At 43.3% G+C, this 19,137-nt stretch overlaps 1 protein-coding gene across 1 annotated transcript; it reads right to left on the bottom strand.

Moving 5' to 3' along the window:
• Positions 1 to 35: 35 nt before the first annotated feature.
• LOC117153930 (nose resistant to fluoxetine protein 6) lies at positions 36 to 18,599 on the bottom strand. Its single transcript, XM_033328448.2, has 13 exons — positions 17,614 to 18,599; positions 13,756 to 13,952; positions 12,279 to 12,487; positions 4,877 to 5,130; positions 4,622 to 4,792; positions 4,055 to 4,148; positions 3,858 to 3,977; positions 3,459 to 3,624; positions 2,645 to 2,820; positions 2,122 to 2,251; positions 1,581 to 1,898; positions 1,258 to 1,422; positions 36 to 1,184 (listed from the first exon to the last, which is right to left on the bottom strand). The coding sequence occupies exons 1-12, from the start codon at positions 18,173 to 18,175 to the stop codon at positions 1,297 to 1,299; spliced, it is 2,523 nt and encodes an 840-aa protein (XP_033184339.2). The 5' UTR covers positions 18,176 to 18,599; the 3' UTR covers positions 36 to 1,184; positions 1,258 to 1,296.
• Between the last annotated feature and the right edge of the window lie 538 nt (positions 18,600 to 19,137).

Raw genomic sequence — 19,137 nt, 5'->3', positions numbered from 1 at the left:
CACCGCGAACGTTGGTTCACGAGTAAACGAGAAACTCCTTTTTACTATTAATCTTTTACTCCAAATATCAATTACGTTTCAGTGATTTTTAATTTAGCCGTTGGCAGCAGAAGAGATTCGGCACGCTTTGCATAATATTTTTCTTTTTCCTAACAGTTATAACGCCTACGTGACGACAGTTTTTCATTTCATTTTGCGGTAAACAGACGCGTATCGAGTTAGTATCTAAGAAAGAATGACGCGAAAAAAACGTACTCGTTTTTCAACTGCTTTTTGTAATTTAACGAAGCAACGATCACTTTAAACGAATCACGTCCGTCTAACATTAAATTTCGTCCAGGCGTGAAACAGCGTCAGAGATTGCGCAAATATCGATTTATTTTTTCTTCGATCTAAGTTTAACGCGCTTTCCTATTTCTGTCGTTTTGGCGCACACGCAGACAAGATATTCGTCGCTCGGGAAATACCAGTACGTTTAAAATGAAACGCTTTTTTCAATTTTTTGTACAAACATTTTCTTTCGTTATTGACACTCGCGAACAGGTGTGCTATCGATCTTAGTTATTTAAAGTTCGGTCTTAAGCTACAATTGTTTCGCCGCCTTTATCGTTTTCCGATTTCCTCTGCTTTCGTCGAACTGGACTAGCGATGGCTGTACACGGCTCCCGATCGTTTCTTCTTTCGATCTTCGCTCGATTTCCAACTTTTGTCCAAGTTTCCTTACTGCACCAATCGTAAATATTCTCGTGGCACATGATCGACGGTAAAAACGCTATTGGAATCGTATAAAATAACACGCGAGAAGCCTATCGTTTCGGCGATGCTTTGCGAAGAATCTTTCTCACACTCTTGACACGAACGATGAGCGAGACAAAATGAACGCCCGCTTTTTCTGTGAAATTACGAATTTAATACGCTTTGATCGCCTGTATTCTACGGAAGACGCATTTGCCTTTGATTTATACTTTACGACAGTCATAAGCGCCTGTGCAAACATATTCCTATTAAGTACGACGAAATCGCATTGATTTCGCATCATCTAAATTGTCAAAGCACGGCAGCAGTGTATTGTATCGTTGTCGAGAAAAATAGATGCACGAAAGCGGCTTTTATCTTTGTCCCGAAAATATCTGCCAGAGAGTCGGGGATTCTTTCCTCTTGCACTGGAGAGCTACGATTAAATCCTGAGGAACAAGGAAGTCGATAGCAGGTTTTTAATAACGCGCCTATTGTAAGGAAAATCGAAACGTCCATTACCTAGCGTCGATCGCGCGATACGCTACGTTCGATCTTTCTCTATCTTATCCTCTTCTTCGATATGAAAGCGATCTTGAGCAGATTGACGATGGGCGCCTCGAACGCGATGGAAATGCAGAACGACATCAAGTAGGAGGCGACCAGATTGCCAAAGTACAAGATCAGCTGGAAAACCATATGAAAAGTGAGCATTTCGAGAAAGTACGAAGGTAAAAATAGTTGTTTATGTCTGATTCGAACCATCCGACACTTTGAGATTCACCCAAGCACACATTGTCGCCGTTCGGACCCGAAGACAGCTGGCTCGTTCTGCCTAGACTTACCACGATATTGTTGTGAAGATGGAGCGGACCATCCATCTGGGATACAGTGACCATCATGATGACAGGATGCACCAAGTACGCGCAGTAAGTCAACCTCGATAGCGGATATATCAGTTTGAGCGACAGCAGACTGTCGATCATTCTAGCGTACCCGGTGCAGCATTGAATCACGATGAAGGATACACCGATCGCCCAGGCGGTGTGTCCTAAGGCGGCGTACACGGAACTCACCGGCACGGTTAAGTTTCCGGGATATAGACCGTAGACTACCGAGAACATTATGGCAGTAGATAACACCCAGCCGATTACTCGTACGATCTGCAACAGTGGCGTTTAAGCTCGCTAGCTCGATCTCGTCTCGGTTACGAGTATCAGCTGACGACCAAATAATTTATCAAAGATTAACTGGAACAGGTTTCCTTGATTTTAAACTCGTCGGGATATCTGCCACGTTGGTCCACCAAGGGGAATTTACGTTTCACTTTCCGAGATCAAACGGAGCATCTTTTACCTTATTAAGGTGCCGGATTAAGCTACTTACCAGAGGCAATTTCAATTTGCAATTCGTTCTGAACAAAATGTAACCGGTGATGATGCCAACGAAGTAAGGCCCAGCTCTCAGCCAAGGCTTATCGTACAGCTCGTCGAAAAGCGCAAACGGTTCTTGGATTCTAACCGGGGAAGAAACAAAAAGAGAGAATGAAGATTTACGCGGCAGAGATAGCCGGCAAGTGCGGTATAAGTGGAAAGTACGGGACTCGCTAAGTTATTATAATTAGCGAGTAATCGCGTTATAACCGTTCGCAAAGCTAGAAATCTGACGTTTAATTATAACGGGTCGAAATTTAAAGCGGTGGTGTTTCATTTATAAATGGAATACCGTTAAATCCAGTCTAAAAGTAGGTGGTTGAAATTACACGTTCTGACAATGGACACGACACGCGACAAAAAAGGAGAAAAAGAGAGAACGAAGGGGTTTCACTGCTGAACAGAGGTAAACCGGAACGTTTAATCGACGTTAAACGTGCAATCGACAAATTTTTAACGCTTAACGAATTAATTACCTGGCGATGTAATCGTTGGAATAGGCGACGGAGAAGGTGGTAAACCACGAAGAGGCGATCAACAGCAAAATCACGACGACGATGGCCTTCAGGTATTTGATAGATAGAAGAAGCAAAAGTATTCCGAGAACGTAGAACTGTGTGTCGTTCGCCATATACCAGCTCCACAGCATACACTGGAAAGTTGTTAATCAAGTATTCATAGGATAATCACGTCAAGGTTCAACGTACTGAGAATAGGTCATACTATCGGGGAGTATCGGAAAAAAAATACTTGTTCCATGGAAAATCTATAGCCGAGAAAAACTTGATAGCTAATGGATCAAACGTCGTACTCGTTCGATCAAGTAGAACCGTTTTCATAGACGTTACATAGACACGACGATCTTTTCCTCTGGTTTGACAGTGGCAGCTCGTAATTTCTCGCTACGGATCTTTGAAATGCGAGGAAGCAAACGGTCGGCTGTTTAACCAATGATTAACCCACTCTTTCTCATGGACGATGAAATTAATTCTAGAACGGTTAGACACTCTCCGCGTTGTCCCGGCACTTTGGAACTTTCTCCGAACGATAGAATTAATTATCGGAAAACGATCGAGACGCTGACACCTTCCCGCCCCGTAATCTCCGCGACTCGTACTTCCTCCTGGAAATTTTGCCGCATCCTCCTCTCGCTATGCATCGTCGTTCTTTGATTTAATTGTATTTGCGTTCGTGTTAAGAGCTACGTCAATATTAACCAACGACTCTGTTAATTCGCTAACGAGTCTATTAATTTTCTAAATGGTAAAAATGTTGATCCAATATCCTTACCATCTCGGTACGAGGGTAGAGCGAGTTAAGGTACAATGCGTTTCTCCACCAAAACTTTTCGCACGTCAAATGGTCGACGATCACTGGCGAGAACACCGTCCTTGATAGCGCATACTTGATGGCGATCTCGTTTATTCCCAGGACAAAGAGATACGCCGGTGTCAATCTTGGTAAAAGAAAACGAAAAGAGATCGGTATGCGAATTCGCTTGACCGAGGTTTGACAGTCGTTTATTGGAAGAGATTTCTCCTTATTTGAAATTTGTATGCTCGATCGAATCGTGTATCGGATTTTATCGTGGATCTCTTCGTTATCGACTTGGAATAGAACCACGTGCGAAACTTTTACAATTTTAATCCGTTCTGTTTTCGTATCGTAGAATAGTTCGATCTTTTTTACCTGATAAATCTGTAGAGGATCATGATGATAAATTTGGTGAAACACGTCTTCCAGAAAATGCCCTTGTCATTTTTCAAGCTACCGGAAGACCGATAGAAGAGGATCGTAACTAACAAGCCACTGAAACAGTCGCATTCGTATGGATTAGGCGATTGATTATCTCGTAACGAGGATGCTTGTCATCGGATGTGTCTTACCTGATGAAGAAAAATGTGTCTACGGAGAAGGTGGCGTTGCTGATAGTTTGGAACATAAAATTCCGCTCTGTCACCGAACGCAGAGTTTTGTTCTCTGTAAGGCGATAGAGAAAGTCATCTCATCTCGAAATTATCAGAGAAAGTTCGAGGTAACGCGTTATATCGAGACGAAGAAAATTCGATTACGGTGAACCAGCAGACCGGTACACGTATTCCGTTACGTCACAATATGTCGCACAGAGAAATTAATCGGATCTATATTAATAAATAATTTTTCCAGCCGTGAAAGCTACTCTAAATTCTAATTGCTTGCAATCTTTTTCCATCGAATCTCATCTATCGTCGACGAGGATGATTCTCGGTGTTCTTAATAGCAACGTCGCAATTACGACAATTATTATTTTCACGAACGACTAATAACAATGTTCCTTGTACTCGTAAATTATAGCGATCAGAAAATCACTCGAGTTCTACTAAAACATAGTGGCCCAAAGTGGTCCAAACGGACGTTCACCGATATTACTCGAACGTCGTGATGTTGTTTCTGAAAAGGGATGATCACTTTACCAGCAATGGAGAAGACTTGAAGATAGGTGTGCACCATGACCACCCATCCCAGCGAGAACACTCTGAGCCCATGCAGACAAGTCAGGCTGTCTCTCGCGGCAGGTTCGGTGCTAACGATCTTGCTGCCGTTCGCGATAGGATTGAAGGCTGTTAGACACGTTAGCCAGAAGCCTGGAAAGAAATGGACGAGAAAGAAAACTGTTAGAGGATCCAAAGATTATTAGCGAGTAACGCGAACCGCTGAGCATGCGTCACCTTTCTTGCTCTCCTTTTCAGAACGATCAGGCGATTCTTTTTGCAAGTTCTTCCCCTTTTCGATCAGCTCCTCCCCGTTTTCTTGGATCACTTCGCCATCTTGGTTTAGATTCTTGTTGGAAAAATTGCTCAGTCTCTCGTTGTTATTCGATACGCTAGATGATTCCACATCCTTGACATTCGGTTGTACTCCTGTTCTGTACTCGTACATAGTCGCACAGATCATCAGAAATAGTAGCGCGCCTGCAACTCCGCTGAAAAACCAGTCGGAAATATGTTTCGCGAACGTAACGTGCAAAAGCAGGATGAATTAAAGAAACGTATCCTCTTTAGAGGATGATTCGAGAAAACTAATCGCGTAATCTCCGTTGGTTAACGTAACCTCCATAAGCTGTCTCTTTCGCGATGATAATTTTAATGGAGCAATCTTTTTATCGGACAAATTTACATTTCTTCGAGTGGTTAAAATTATATCGAGGAGATTACAGCGAAGCATTAAAGCGTATATTAAAATGTAAAATTGATGGTAGTACCGCTAAACCGCTCTTAAATCACGAAGGGATATAGGAAATTTCCCGTGGCATATTCGTTTTCCGTCTCCTGCTCCTTTTTCCACGACATTTCGCTGCTCGCTTTAAAACGCGATTAACCTACGCTGATATCCCTGTAAACAGTTGCCTCCATTATACGTATAAATAATGTAGTATCGTGGACAAATGGCCTAAGAAATATCGGGTGAACCATAAACAATGTTGCGAGAAAGCCTAAGTGCCGACAGGCTCATCAGTGTGTCGTGGACCCTTCGATCGAACAGTTACGCGAAAAAAGGCCTATGCGACCATGTTAAACCTTTCGCTTCGAGCGCAGCATATATCCGGCATCCAAATGATGCATATAAATACAAGTGCTATCTGTAGTCAATAGTATATTTTTTCGTTATCGGCGGAACATTTTTTGCTGATTTTATTGACATATTGGATTAATCACTTCTTCAAGTTACTCATTATCGAAACAACATCAAAACGTTTCACGCAATATATTTCAAATATCCAGACGATCGTATACTGTTTCATGCTAAAAAATCTATTAGATCCATTGACAATGAAACGATATTTCATATACGGTTCTTACAAGAATTATAGTTATTTAAGACTTAGGAAAACGTGTATACAGCAACCACGCACACTGTGCGTATTTCTGGCGCGCGTTTCCGTTCAGTAACAGTACTTCGACAGACTGGACTGTCGAAGCGAAAGGGTTAAGGGAGAAAGACGAATTAACGGTCGATAGTTAGTCGAGAAATCAGAGTGTTGTCAGCGTCGTCAGAGAGTGTCGTCAACGTTGTCGAGGAGGATGGTCCGCGTGAGAGAGAGAGAGAGAGAGAGCGTTGGAACCGTGGTGACGAGAGTTGTAAACGAACTATTTAGTTGTCTTAGTCATGGCACATTGCTGTATTTCCATTCCAATCCATTCCAAATAAATAAGAAAATCTTACAATAATAATTCGGGTTTACGAACAGCTAATCGCTCGTGTTTTTTAGAAAGTAGAACTGAGCATTAAACGAATTACGAATTGTACGATTAAGCACATTTAGCCGCAATAATTTTTATCATATTGATCAATCAATTTGAAACGCGAGGTAATCTAAACGAGCATGACCAAACGTGAACACTGCGAATGCAATTAACATCTCTTTAAAGCAATTGGGTTACGTCTATCCTCGATAGCGATGTTACTGCTATTAAACATACGAACGGTTTTACATTATCGAAAATTTATGACCCAAGTTCCAATGCGAATTGACAATAAATTTAGACTTTAAAGATCGAACAAAATTTTTTCAAAATTAAAATAATGGACGACCAAGGAGCAAATTAATCGCGTCGTTAATGAATATTCATAACGCGGTTACTTGATACGTAACGGTAGATTTCTCGCGGAATTTTTAGAGATAGCTACGTAACGTAGATTTCTAAGCATCGATAGAGGCCAAGTATATCGATACAGACGAAGGAAAACCAATAAAGTTTGCGAGATTTATGTATAGCGCGTGTTCCAGATTTCTGGAACGCTTCCCACAAAATCGAACCACCTGCGGAATCATTACCCGTCGACGGTGACTTTACGTCGGTCATAAAGATTCGTAACGACTCAATCACTCTAACTGGAAATTGGTCGTTTCGAGGTTTATTTCGTAGCTCGCGATTCATCGAAGAATTACTTTTGAATATACGGTAGAACATTGATCGTCGGAACGATTAACGGTACGATCGATCATCGGATCACCGATTAAGAGAAAATTGAAATGGGGGAACGACGATAAAACTTGAAAGAGCTTGCCACATTTTTATTAGAAAGCTTCTGTTACTGCTTGATACGGAAACGTTTCATTTTATACGACAGCGAGATGTACGATAATTAATTTGGATAATTAACGTTCCGTTATACTAAGAAAAATCGCGATGAAGCGCAATCGGGTTCACCGTGCGATATCGACTTCGTGACTTTCTTTCCTTGCTTAACCTTTTTAATCGACGTGCAACGACGCTTCGCGGAAAACATTCTCCCCATCGAGCGTTCCTCCTCCCGGGGGAAAGCGAACAATAAATAATGCTCGTCTTTCTCTTTCTCATTTTTTCCAGTTAAAGTAGCGAGCTATGGCAGAGAACAAAGAAATCGATACTCGAGGGATCGACTCGCGGTACAACTTGGAACAGAAGGCGAACTATGCCAGAACCGAGTAATCGTAAGTAAAGTATTTCGGTTTGTCAAAGTTGGTGGAAGAAAGAGAGCTTATTCCGCTTGGCGCGGGACAAACGACAAAAAGTTCGTCATTTTTCTACGTTAATAGGCCCTTAAACGCGAATCACGATGCGCTGGGGGAGAACAAAACGGGGGACAAGTTTTTCCCTCGGCTTTAAGGGGACTCTCTCGTCGTCATTTTATATTACGATGGAAGGCAGCGGTATAAAACTTGCCAGATTTAAATTATGCCGTGACTCATTTGCATTTCTCCTATTTATTTCGAGATTTTTCCGGAGTCACGCGGTAGTTTGTTCGCATGTCCGAGGAAAGCTCATCGAAGGAAAATCGAGGAAAAGAAAGAAGAGCAGGATTACCGTGAAAATTGGTAAAGCAGTTTCATCCTCGTGTCCGAAAAGCATCGAAACCGGCTGGAAACTTTCGGTTAATGCGTTACTTATATAGGATCGTTTCTAGGTCGAAGATTAGGTACCTTTACCAACCTTTCAGAACCTTTATCCGAATCTCTCGGGGGCGTAACCGTAACGCGGCGATAAAAATTTTCAATTTATCCAGAAATTGAACCGTGCAACGTCTTTATCCCTCGAGAAAACTGGCTACTCCGAGTCGAATCGGAGATCCAATATGACCATCTCCATTGACAACACGACGCTTGAGAATCCTAAGGATAATAAGCGCAATTTGATTTCGTCCGTCATGGTTTCCTACGTACTATGTTCGTCATACTTTGTATCCCATGAATAAGATTTCGTTCCGCACGGCGTTATCTCAGTACTTTTCCTTTCTCCTTTAATACATGCAAATGAAAAATTGTGGCAACACAGTTTTTTGTTGTTGGACAGCGTGGAAAACTTTTCATCTAATTTTATTCATAAATGTAAATTATCTAAGAACGCGCGGAGCGGTGATTCGCTTATTCATCGAGTCGGCCCTTATTATGCGTCGTTTCTTGCATTTTCGTGTAATTAAATTCGGACGATTACGCGTGCATTTTCATTGCAGATTTGCTGGCTCCTTTGCATAACGAGTGTATATGTTATTCGATGGTACGTTAGAGCGAAGTTAGCGGTATTAACGCGATAAAACTTCACCATTCTGTAGTCGTATTTCGATAGCCTTTATGTAATTTCTGCTGAAACGATCGTTCGATCCGGCAAGCAGCTTTCAAAATCGATCCAGCTGGAGCAATGCTAACCTTAATGTGAGAAAACCGATGGCCGTGGTACCCTCTTCTGGACGTTGAACGATTAAAATCGGTAGAGAGACGCGAATCGAATCAATTCCGCCTTCGAGTGGAATGCACACAATAGCGAATCTACTTTCACGTGTCGACGCTTTCAGCCTTTCTACGATCTTGCGTAATACATTCGAGGCACACGTGCGACCGTGCACACCTGCCGATACGCGCTCTAACACGAACTTCCAAGCAAATCGATCGCCGGAAGAAGCGAAACTCCAGAATGTATCTATTCAGAAGTCGGACAGGGTGTCCAATTCGAGAGCTTTGATCTCAGTGGATGCGATGTAAACACGGGCTCGGAATCTCTCTCGCGTTCATTAAACTGCAAATGCAATGCTCATTGCATAATTGCTGTAAACCGGTTCGTTGCTAATATAAATACGTGGCTCATCGAGAGGGGGAGAGAGTGTAAAACGATGATCGTAAATGGACGATTAAAACCTACATATTTGCGCAATCTGGAAAGCAACGAAATTGCTAATACATCGATGCAAATACCGATCGTATTTGCAAAAATCGCGCAGTTTGTTCGAAACACTTTCTTCGAACGTGGTTACGCCGAAACGTACGTACATTTTTGCAACGATTAAGCTACAAGTAAATAGGTCGTAAACTTTTGATTCGGACTATCGAGAAAATCGATCAATTCGTACAATTCTACGAAAAGTTAGTAAGAAAGAGGATCGTAACCCTGACCTTAGACGAAAGCTGAAAGATCTAGCGACTGTTGTGGATGGAGCTTAATAATCTCGAGGTGCACGATCTTATCTAAACGGAGATCGTTTTAAGGCCATAAGATTGTAACTTGCCTTGGAACTTGGACGCGCTACTTGTTGTATTATAGTTAACAGGTATATATGCATCGCGTGCAAGGACGCGACGAGGTGCGAATTCCTATTTATAGTTGGAGCAGGTTAACACTGACGTAATTTGCAGTTAGGAGAAAATTACAAGTTCGAAGGTAGCGAACCCTTCGGAAGCATCTTGCTGCTAGTTCTGTTCATCGAGCGACCGATCAAGTACAGCCGAACGATTCGAATATTTATGACCCAAGTTTTTCGATTAAAATCGGACTTTTACTATTTTTAGCGGAAGTAGAGCGACGCGGCGAGCTTTCTCCGGTATTTACGCGATCGTCGATCTTTCGTTCATTTTGCATAGTTTCTCGTTTTACCGAGAGCGACTTAAGTCGTTGGCATGCGATAAAGGCGCTTCCTCTCTCGGCATCTATCAAAGTTCATCGTGGCGAATCAAGCCGCTGTTCGAAACTTGCGAAAAATTCTGTACAAAGTAGCGAGGTATTCGGCGGTTGAATGTATACGACGTTGCTTTGTGTTCGTTATGATTTACGCAGAGTAATTCCTTTTAGCACGAGCTCGTTTCTGTCTTCGATCGAACAACGATCCTCGAATGCATTTAGAGATTCGCATCGATTACCAATCTCTCGCTTTCTCCCGTTCTTTCCACCGGTGACATAACGTCGTTTATCGAGATTTAATTGGCCCGGTGCAAGGACGCAGCGATAGAATCGCTACGAGATATTATCTCGGATCCGAAGGCAAGTTTCTCCAGGAAAAATCGGCGGATGACGTTCGAAAGTTAAGTGTCTTTTGGTACAACTTTCGAGTTGAGTTGTTAAAGTAGCGACGCAGCCGCGTTGCATAATTCGCGATCCGATGGCTTTGCAAAAACCGTTCTGGCATCGCCACAGACACGGCGAATATGAATCTAAGTTGTGCAAGTAATGCAACCAACGATCTGCGTGCAGCGTATTTTTCGTATTTTTCTTCTGTTCGCACTGTCATTGACGCAATCGTTGTTCTATGGCGCTTTCGTGTAACTGTGACATGGCTCGCATAATATTCCATCGAGGCGTGTTCGATCTTTTCTTTCGATTTGTCGCAACTACTCAAAAGTAGAACGGATGTGGCAACATATTTTTTTCGAAGAGATCTGCTTTTTCAGAAAATTGCCGAGTTGTGTACGAAAGGGAATGTCGCGATGGACTGAATCGGTGCGAGCGTTTCTGCATCGGGCGAGCAAAACGCGTTCTAAAAAAGTTTTGCAGCGATGGTTTACGCGGAGACCGTAATTCCATTCCAGAAGAAAGTACAGAAAGCGTATCGCGCCCGTAGATGAACGAGCTTGCGTACGTGCACCGTGATGGATCATTAAGCGTGCTATCGTACGGACGATAAACCTGTGATACAGGCTCGCTGTAACTAGACAAATTTACAACGTCGTACAATTAAAAATACTACCACCTGCTCCAGTGCCTTCGACGCTGCTTTTAGGAACAAGAAAGTTAACGAACTATCGGGTTATACGTGTGCAGGATCAAAAACCCTCGAGCTCGCTTCTCTTCGCGTATCGTTTAAAAATAGGCACTTGTAACCGACGATCGAGAAAACTTAATTTTGTTTCGTTTCTTCGCGCGAATTCCTCTTTACGCGAACGGAGACGCGCGTCTAATCGGACAACGAGGAAAAGTTTTTCTTATATAAGCCAATACATTGGAACATATCGTAATGTTAGCGCGAGTTAGCTAGCCATCTCGACACGTAGTTACGTGAACGCGTGTGTAAGTTATTCGTGCTAAGTTATCGAAGTGAATGTAACCATTGCGCAAATTCCGGTCGTGTAACCGAAGAAATCGCGGCAAAAAATATATTTCTATGCGTTGTTAGGTCTTCAATGGAATTTCGTAATTAGCGTAATTTCGTTGAAACGCCGGTCGCTGATTGCGTTGCACCGAGCATGCTCGTATTTCGAATTCTGAAATTTCGTAATTTGACCACGAAAAGTTAAACCGCAGAAACTCGTGGTTTGCTAATGGCTTGAAACACGTCGAACGAGCTTTGCAAATGCAGCGGGGTCTTAAAAATTGTCTCGTCGGAGTTTAACTGCAGGTAAACCGCGCCACTGATCTTTTACGAGTATTTAAATACATATGTATGTCCTCATCACGTAGTTGCTTCATACGCGGAAACGTTCGAATATTTTTTACGTAAGTAAACAGACGCGAATTCGCGTAAGAGTGTCATGCATGGAAATTCTTGTTGATCGAAGATACGTATCCCGTAATATCTCGCGATATCTTGTTCCACGCGGTTACGCCGTTTCTCCGACTTCTCAGCTACTTTTATCCGTCGTTCGAAGTTTCTTTCGACCTTTGCAATTATTTGCTCGTAATCTAAAGCTGATATAAGAAAATGTGTCGGTTTGTTCGAGTTGGCGATCTAGTGGAACGAAGCCGATAAACGCGGCAGCCTCGCAAACGAAAAAATAATTGAGATCGCGCGATAGATTATCGGATGGTGGAGTTCGATGGAAAATTTGATCGGTCGACTTACGATTTACGCGGGCCACGGCGAAAGAAAAGTTCTTGCGTTACTTACAAGAGAACGTACGACTTGGGATCGCGCCAAGGGTTGTAATTGCTCGAAGGCACAGATTTCACCGCAACGATGTGGATCTTCGGGCCGGTCGATCGATAAGTCGAGTTACCTTCTCGTTCGACTCGATCGGCGTTCGCTCTTAGCATCGAGGTCAGGGATGCTTGGTCGCACGTAGCTGGCAGGCAAAGACCCAAAAATACTTGTCTCGTCTGAAAACAAATTGGTTCTAGTTCGATCTACGATGTGGCTCGACAAGCATGGAATTACGTCGCCGAGATACGAAGAAGCAGGAAAAAAACTATCGAGGCGTCTTAATTAAATTTCAGACGCTGAATCGCAAGATAAATCAGAGCAGGAAGATTCAATTTCAAGATTAATTAAACTTTTATGCCCTCGCATTTCGCTCGGTTTACTTTGCGCCATGATTTCCAAACTGCCTCGAAGTTCGACGGGCTTTTAAAATTCAATTTCTTTCTAGGTTTTCTTCCTTCGTTGCTCCGTCCGTTTCTGCTACCCGTTTTTCCAGCGCGATCATGCCACCCATCGCACGTCTGACGGGAAAGTCGCGAAACGATTTCGAACTCGCCCGACGTACAGCTGCATCTGCCCTCGCGATAATCTTCCCATGTAGAAACTCTTCCGTATCGGTCGCGCTGTAAACGATTTCTAGGAACCACCTTAGTGGACACCGTGAAACACTAACTATCAACTACTCTGTTACGGGAGAAGTCGTTGATTTTCGCCACGCGAGAACTTCCCGCGTCTTAGATTTCCCACGTGCTACTCTTTACCTCGGCTTCTCGATCTTCGAATAGCATTCCAAGAACGATAGCCACCTTGCAGCGTTTCTATCCTGATTAGCTTGATTCTCGCGCCGGACGCGTCGCAACGAGGAAGGAAAATAACTACGAAGCACGGGGTTGTTTCTCTAGAATCGCGAAATACGGAGCGTCGTGTAATCCGATTAAGCTAAACGATGCAACTCGGATTCTCGGTAGCGACAAAGTTCTTCGAGTATTTACGCTACGATCAAAACGCTAATAATCGCCAGGTTGTCGCGGTAGTTGCGTTAATTTTCCCTCTTGCCGTATAAATAACTCGCTTTATTAATCTCGTCGCGCGGGCGAAGACGACGCAGTCGGCGGATTCTTCGACTCGTAAATATTTAACAGAGGCTAAATAATCGTTTGCGATTAATTATTCGTCGACTAATTCCGTTCGGAGGATAAACGTTTCGTGCGTTTGCCGAAGCCGGTTTCTTCGAACTATGCGTTTAATTAATCCGTCTAATAATTCATTCGCTGTCGGAGTTATCGCGCTATTCGACTTACGAAGGCTGGTTAAAGGATGGTTTAATTAAACGAATTAGGAATACCTTTGTGCAAAACGATAATTCCGCGCGAATTTATCCGACGAAGACAAGAGTTAACGATGGAAAAGTTGAAACGATCGGGAAGAAACAAGCAGAAGTACTTACCGAGAATTCGAGTTCCTTGGGCAACGTCAAGTACATCCTCGCTACGTGAAATTTCAACGCATAGGGCGGAGTATCGTCGAGTTCCTGGCGAATACTTCCTCTGGTGGCATTTAGCTCTTTGCAGAGGGTGCTCGAACCAAGCCAGAAACCGTTCCCGAAATGGAACTGCGACGAGTAACGGCCACTGGCGTCCGACACTGCGAAGAAAGGAGCACGTTGAGGAATCAAACGCGATAAAGAAAGCGTTCTTCCGGAAAAGAGAGGAAGATAACCGCACGTCGCAAACACCGTCGTTTCTCTGCAATGAATCTCCGTCTCGAATAGGTTTACGAATTGCCTGCTGAAAGATAAGATTTCAAAGTTGAAAGAACAATAGCGACGAAGAGATTTCAAAAGGTTTTTTCTATCGTGAAAAGACGTGCCGCGCCGAGAGAAGATCCTTTTCCTTCTCCTCTGTTTTCATTGTTTTTGCTCGAGACTCGCGCGAAAAGCCCGGCATTCTAGTTTCCGACGGTTGGATTATACGACCACGCCTGAAAGGTTCATTGTCAGTTACGTAAAGCCAGATTGTGACCGCAGTAGCGGAGAAAGTACAGTCGACTGCCATTACGAGAAAACACGACTCACTGGCGACAACGCGTATTTAAGCGGACGTAATTTCGCGTGAATCTTGGATCGTCGAGATATTAGAAGTAAACGATAAAATCGACCAGATGGAATCTCGCGTGCAACAGTTGGGATGCTTCTCGAGAAAAGAATTCTAGCAAGCGGGAATCGCGTTCGACGCTTTTCTTCCAATTTTCTAATGTTAGCTACGTTCGAATTGACAATTAGAATGGCTTTTACAGAACTTTGTTCTTTCCATATTCGCGTAATAAATAAAATTCTCATAAAACCGTTCAAATATTTGACTAGAAACTACATTCGTATTTACTACGTGTATATTTACTAGGCTCTTTTTCAGCAAGCTATTCAATTACACTTTGTTCGTCGAGTGCACAGACGATTAACAGTTTGCGTCGGAAAAAGGAGGATCGGTGAACAGACTCGAGCTTTCGAAACACTGCGGTGACGGGTGGTGTCGGTCTGTTTCGACGTACGAGCAAAGTAGTCTGCGACATTATCGTCCGACGTAACAGCTTGTGTGCGTTCAATGAGAATTTGTCAAAGGAGTAATTTCTGGAAAATCAGCGTTCGCCGGTTACTCCTCGAGGGCTACGTTCACTCACCGAGTTTGAAACGAGTGTTCCATAATTTCTTAGCGTCTTTGCGAGCTTTTAATCGTTCCCTGTATCTACGCGACTACGTTAAAATCCAATTTTTAACTGGAGCGTCGAAATACGTACAATACGCGCATAACGCGTGTGTTTCATAAGGCTCGTTGACTCCCTGAATCCCCTCGTACGAGCTACGAGTTTGTTAATTTTTAATATCGATATTTTTCACGATATTGTCAAATGTCAAACGTAGAACTCGTAGGATATAGTAACTGCCTTTTATACGTTCGACGGGGCACCGCCTACGCGCGATATTTTGCGCGTTCGAAACAGATAGAAATTATCAGTATGAACGAAGTATTTGGGATATCATTACGTCGGTCGGAAATCATCGTATTTTATTTGTTTACAACTTCGGCGATGTCTGTACACCGTAGGCAGATAAAATTGCTGCGTATTTGAATCGAAATATAAATAATAAAGCGATGGTGTAATATTGTTGGAGAAATGAATCGTTCGATGAATTATTCCGTAATAGAGAGAATCTCTCGAACGCAGCATGTTGTACGAATATCTGATAAAAGGAGCTTGCAATGGGAGCGATCCTCGCAGTCTTTTTTAGACGCTTTATACAATTTTTCGAGCTTAGAAAAAGTATTTAATATTGCGAGTCAAATCGTAAAGCCATTGAAAGAGTATTTCGACGACAAACAAAGCAACAACAAAAATGAAAAATGAAAAATAATATAACAAATAAATAGGTGAATAAATATAACGAATATAATAAGTATAATAAAATAAAAAATATAACAATATCAAAAATGAAAAATTTAACAGTAGAGAGATAAATGAATCGCTACGCGAATAAATGGAAAAGAATAACAGAAAATTCAATAAAATCCGAATTATTTCTTTCCTTCTGAAGAACGAAAAACGACAGATCAGCTTAGTAGATTAAAAGCACAAAACTCGTAAGTCGTTGGAACAGGTTCGTTGGTTGAATCAGTGGCGATGAAAAAAAAAATATAGCGATCGTATGGCCATGGAGCGGATCTCTCGTGTTTCTCTGTTCCTCCACGACCAGCATGTCGCAATGAATGCGACGTATCTCTGCGGAAAGGGGTCGAACAGTGTCAGAGAGCGTTTACGTCGCGTTGGAAAGTGAATCTGCCTGTACGAGTGCGAGAAAGATAACGTCGTATGCGGTTTGTCGGCTATCGAATCGGCGCGCATATTCGCGTTGCAGTTTGACCGACCGTTTCGCCATAATCCGATCTTTGCTTATTGCCGGAAGCAATCGCGAATCTGGAAAATCATGCGATTCTATTGGATTCGCGCAATCCAGAGCACCGATCGGTTCGTCGAATGATCCTTCGCGCGTCTTTCTCTCTTTCTACCAACCAGTAATGATCGCACGACTTCCATCGTGATGGAATTTGGACTTCGAGGTAGAAAAGTAGCATTTTCAGACTGTTTTGAGACGAATCCTATCGTTTTAAGATCTCTGTATCGATGTCCAAAGCGAAGTAACGGTCGTCGAAAAAAATGCGTCTGATCGTAAATTAGGAACTCGAGACCTTCGGATTGAAAATCGCCAGAAATTCTGCCAATTCTAGCATTCGTCGAGGAATATTCAAAGATACGAGCGACGATTCGGCGATCGTGCGTTAAGTGCGTTTAACAAGGAACCGCGATGATCGAGATAAGCGATCATTGCGAAAAGACCGGTGTACGGAATTCACGCATAAATCAAATTATATAAAGAGTTAGCTGTTCCGTGGTATAGAAAGCAAATCTATTCGTAATGCACGTTATACCGTTATCGGGCGAATGCCACGGTTTATGGAAATAAATCAATTACGTAATGCTGGACGGCGTCGAGTGGCATTAATCCAGCGAAACACAAACTTTCGATTCACCCGATTCAGAGTCACTCTGGGTCAGAATTAATGGAAAGGGAATATTTCGAATTTCCAACTTTCTTCGACGAGTTTGCCAGTGATCGAAACGACCACCCACCCTGACGTTGGCTTCGTGACACGGCAGAAGCGGGAAACTTTACAACTACGAGGTGTTGGTTCGCTTCCATTGCGATTTACGATAATAACTTCGCGTTCCTAGCTCGAGACCTAAATTTCGCAGTAACTTGGCTTGGAACATCGTAATAGACTGCCCATTCAACTTGGCTTTTTGCATCGTCCCGAGCCGCAAGAATTCTCTCATTGCTTTATCCACGGTGGAATAAGGTCGAAAATTCGTTTAACGATAAAGCGTTCGTTCCGGTGCTATTAGAGGAACGTGACAAAAGCCTTGCGAAAATCAAGCGGTAAATTGCTGTTTCACATCGTAGTAACGCCGATTTAGCGATCGGCTCTGCCAACGACACGCCGCTCGCAAACACAGCGAAACACGACTTTCTCTGAACGCTCGTTATTAATTGCGGGCAACGTGCGAGTACCAAAGTATCGGTTCCAGAAATGTTCGACACATACTAAAACGCAAACGTTGCAACGTCGCGAGTGCGATTGTTAATCGCGTGACACGACGGTGGATCTGCGCGAGGCGGGAAACGACCCGAGCGTTGGCCTGCTGCTTTCTCGATCGTTTACCGATCGTTTTCGAGCGAGCTTGTTCTACTCACTCTTGGCGGCCCATAGCTTTCCATCCTTCAGAGACTTCAGAAACAATTCTAGTTCGTTCCTGCAGTCGTGGCCGAGTTTACCAGGTACTCTGGACCACTCGAGGGGATCGTAAAGATCCACCAGCCATTGGATACTGTTCGCCGTCTTCTGCAACTTTTCTTTCATAAAATCGATATCCAGATCTTCGTGTTCCTCTTGCTTCTCGTCGAACAACTTCAGATACTTCTTCCAATCAAGTTCCGGATTGTTTTTGCTGAATTCGATTAACGGGCCGCGCCTATCTTTCGACGTCTGCTTCTCCGCCTCGTAATCGGTGCTGTTCAAATTTGTCACCCTGGCCGTTATCGACGACGCGTCTTGAGGTCTGCCGATTCGCAGAATGTTGGAATCGTTCCTCGAAACTGGACCCGCGTCCACGACGCAGTTCAGCACGAATAAAAAGCAGCCAAAGTAAAGCGACATTTTTCGGCCGATTTTACGAAACGGTCCGACCGTCTCGTATTTTGTATCGCGTTTTCCGATATCGATCGACGCTGCGCTTCTCTCTCGGTTCCTAAACATGTCGTCGGTTTCTTTCGTCGAAATCTCCAGACGTCATATTAAATTAGAACAGCGACTGAACTTGCCTCGATGGGCAATTTTCGTTTCTCGATTGCTCAGCTGTTCAAATCATCGAGCATGTTTAAGGACGCGGAAGGTCGATCGTGACAGGAATGCAACCGGGTTATCCCAGACAGTTTACGATCGTAGAACGAGACTCACTTTCGTTTCTCACTAACCACCGGTTCGACTCTATTTCCAATGCGAATTACCGCTTAGCGTAACAACGATCCAGTAACGACAAGAAAATAAATCGCACGAATAGAGCCCGGATTCGCTTATTCCCTCTCGAGATATTGGACACGAGTGAAAAAATCGAGTCTCCGGGGGGCAAAGTTAGACGCACACACGAGACTAAGGATCACGCACTGAATGAAGCGAATCGAGTTAGCAGTCACGTTTACCTGCCGACTTGGGGCCCCCCTTTCTCTTCGCGATATACTTTACCGTGGTAAATACATTTCCTTCTTCGGCCCTCCGACAACGGTCGCCGACGAGTGGCGTTCTGTCTCTTTTGAAAAAGACCCCTTCGGAAATCCCGACGATCCTGCTATCAGGATTCTCTCTGTATTTAGGAAATCCTTTCGCCTTCTTCTTCGTTTCGTGGCTCGATTCGTTCAACTTTACGATCCCACTTTTCCATACGAAATACTACTTTCATTCTGTAAAAAATTATACTCGGTAGTTGTGCTGGGTATGAACGCTACTCGATGCAATTATCAAACAAATTACAAGACTTTTACACAGGTCTTTGCAGCATATGGAAACACCATAATTCATGGATACTTTGCGCGAACGTAAACCGTTTTTTCGTTCGTTAACGGTGTTTGGAGAAAGCGATGAATATTACGTTGATTACTCGAGTTATAGTTTCTAGAGTGGCTCGTTACTATCGCCTCGGCGAACTAACGCTTACCATTAGA

This window comes from Bombus vancouverensis, chromosome 3 (assembly GCF_051014615.1).
Source record: "Bombus vancouverensis nearcticus chromosome 3, iyBomVanc1_principal, whole genome shotgun sequence".
Taxonomy (NCBI): domain Eukaryota; kingdom Metazoa; phylum Arthropoda; class Insecta; order Hymenoptera; family Apidae; genus Bombus; species Bombus vancouverensis.
The sequence above is the reverse complement of the archived record's forward strand: the minus strand, read 5'-3'. Positions and strand labels throughout refer to the sequence as shown.

Coding starts and splice junctions, on each gene's coding strand:
- LOC117153930 (XM_033328448.2), bottom strand. CDS start 18,175: ATGTTTAGGAACCGAGAGAGAAGCGCAGCGTCGATCGATATCGGAAAA. Junction 13,953..17,613: donor AAAGCTATGGGCCGCCAAGA/GTGAGTAGAACA, acceptor CTTTCTTCGCAG/TGTCGGACGCCAGTGGCCGT. Junction 4,149..4,621: donor TCAAGTCTTCTCCATTGCTG/GTAAAGTGATCA, acceptor ATCGCCTTACAG/AGAACAAAACTCTGCGTTCG.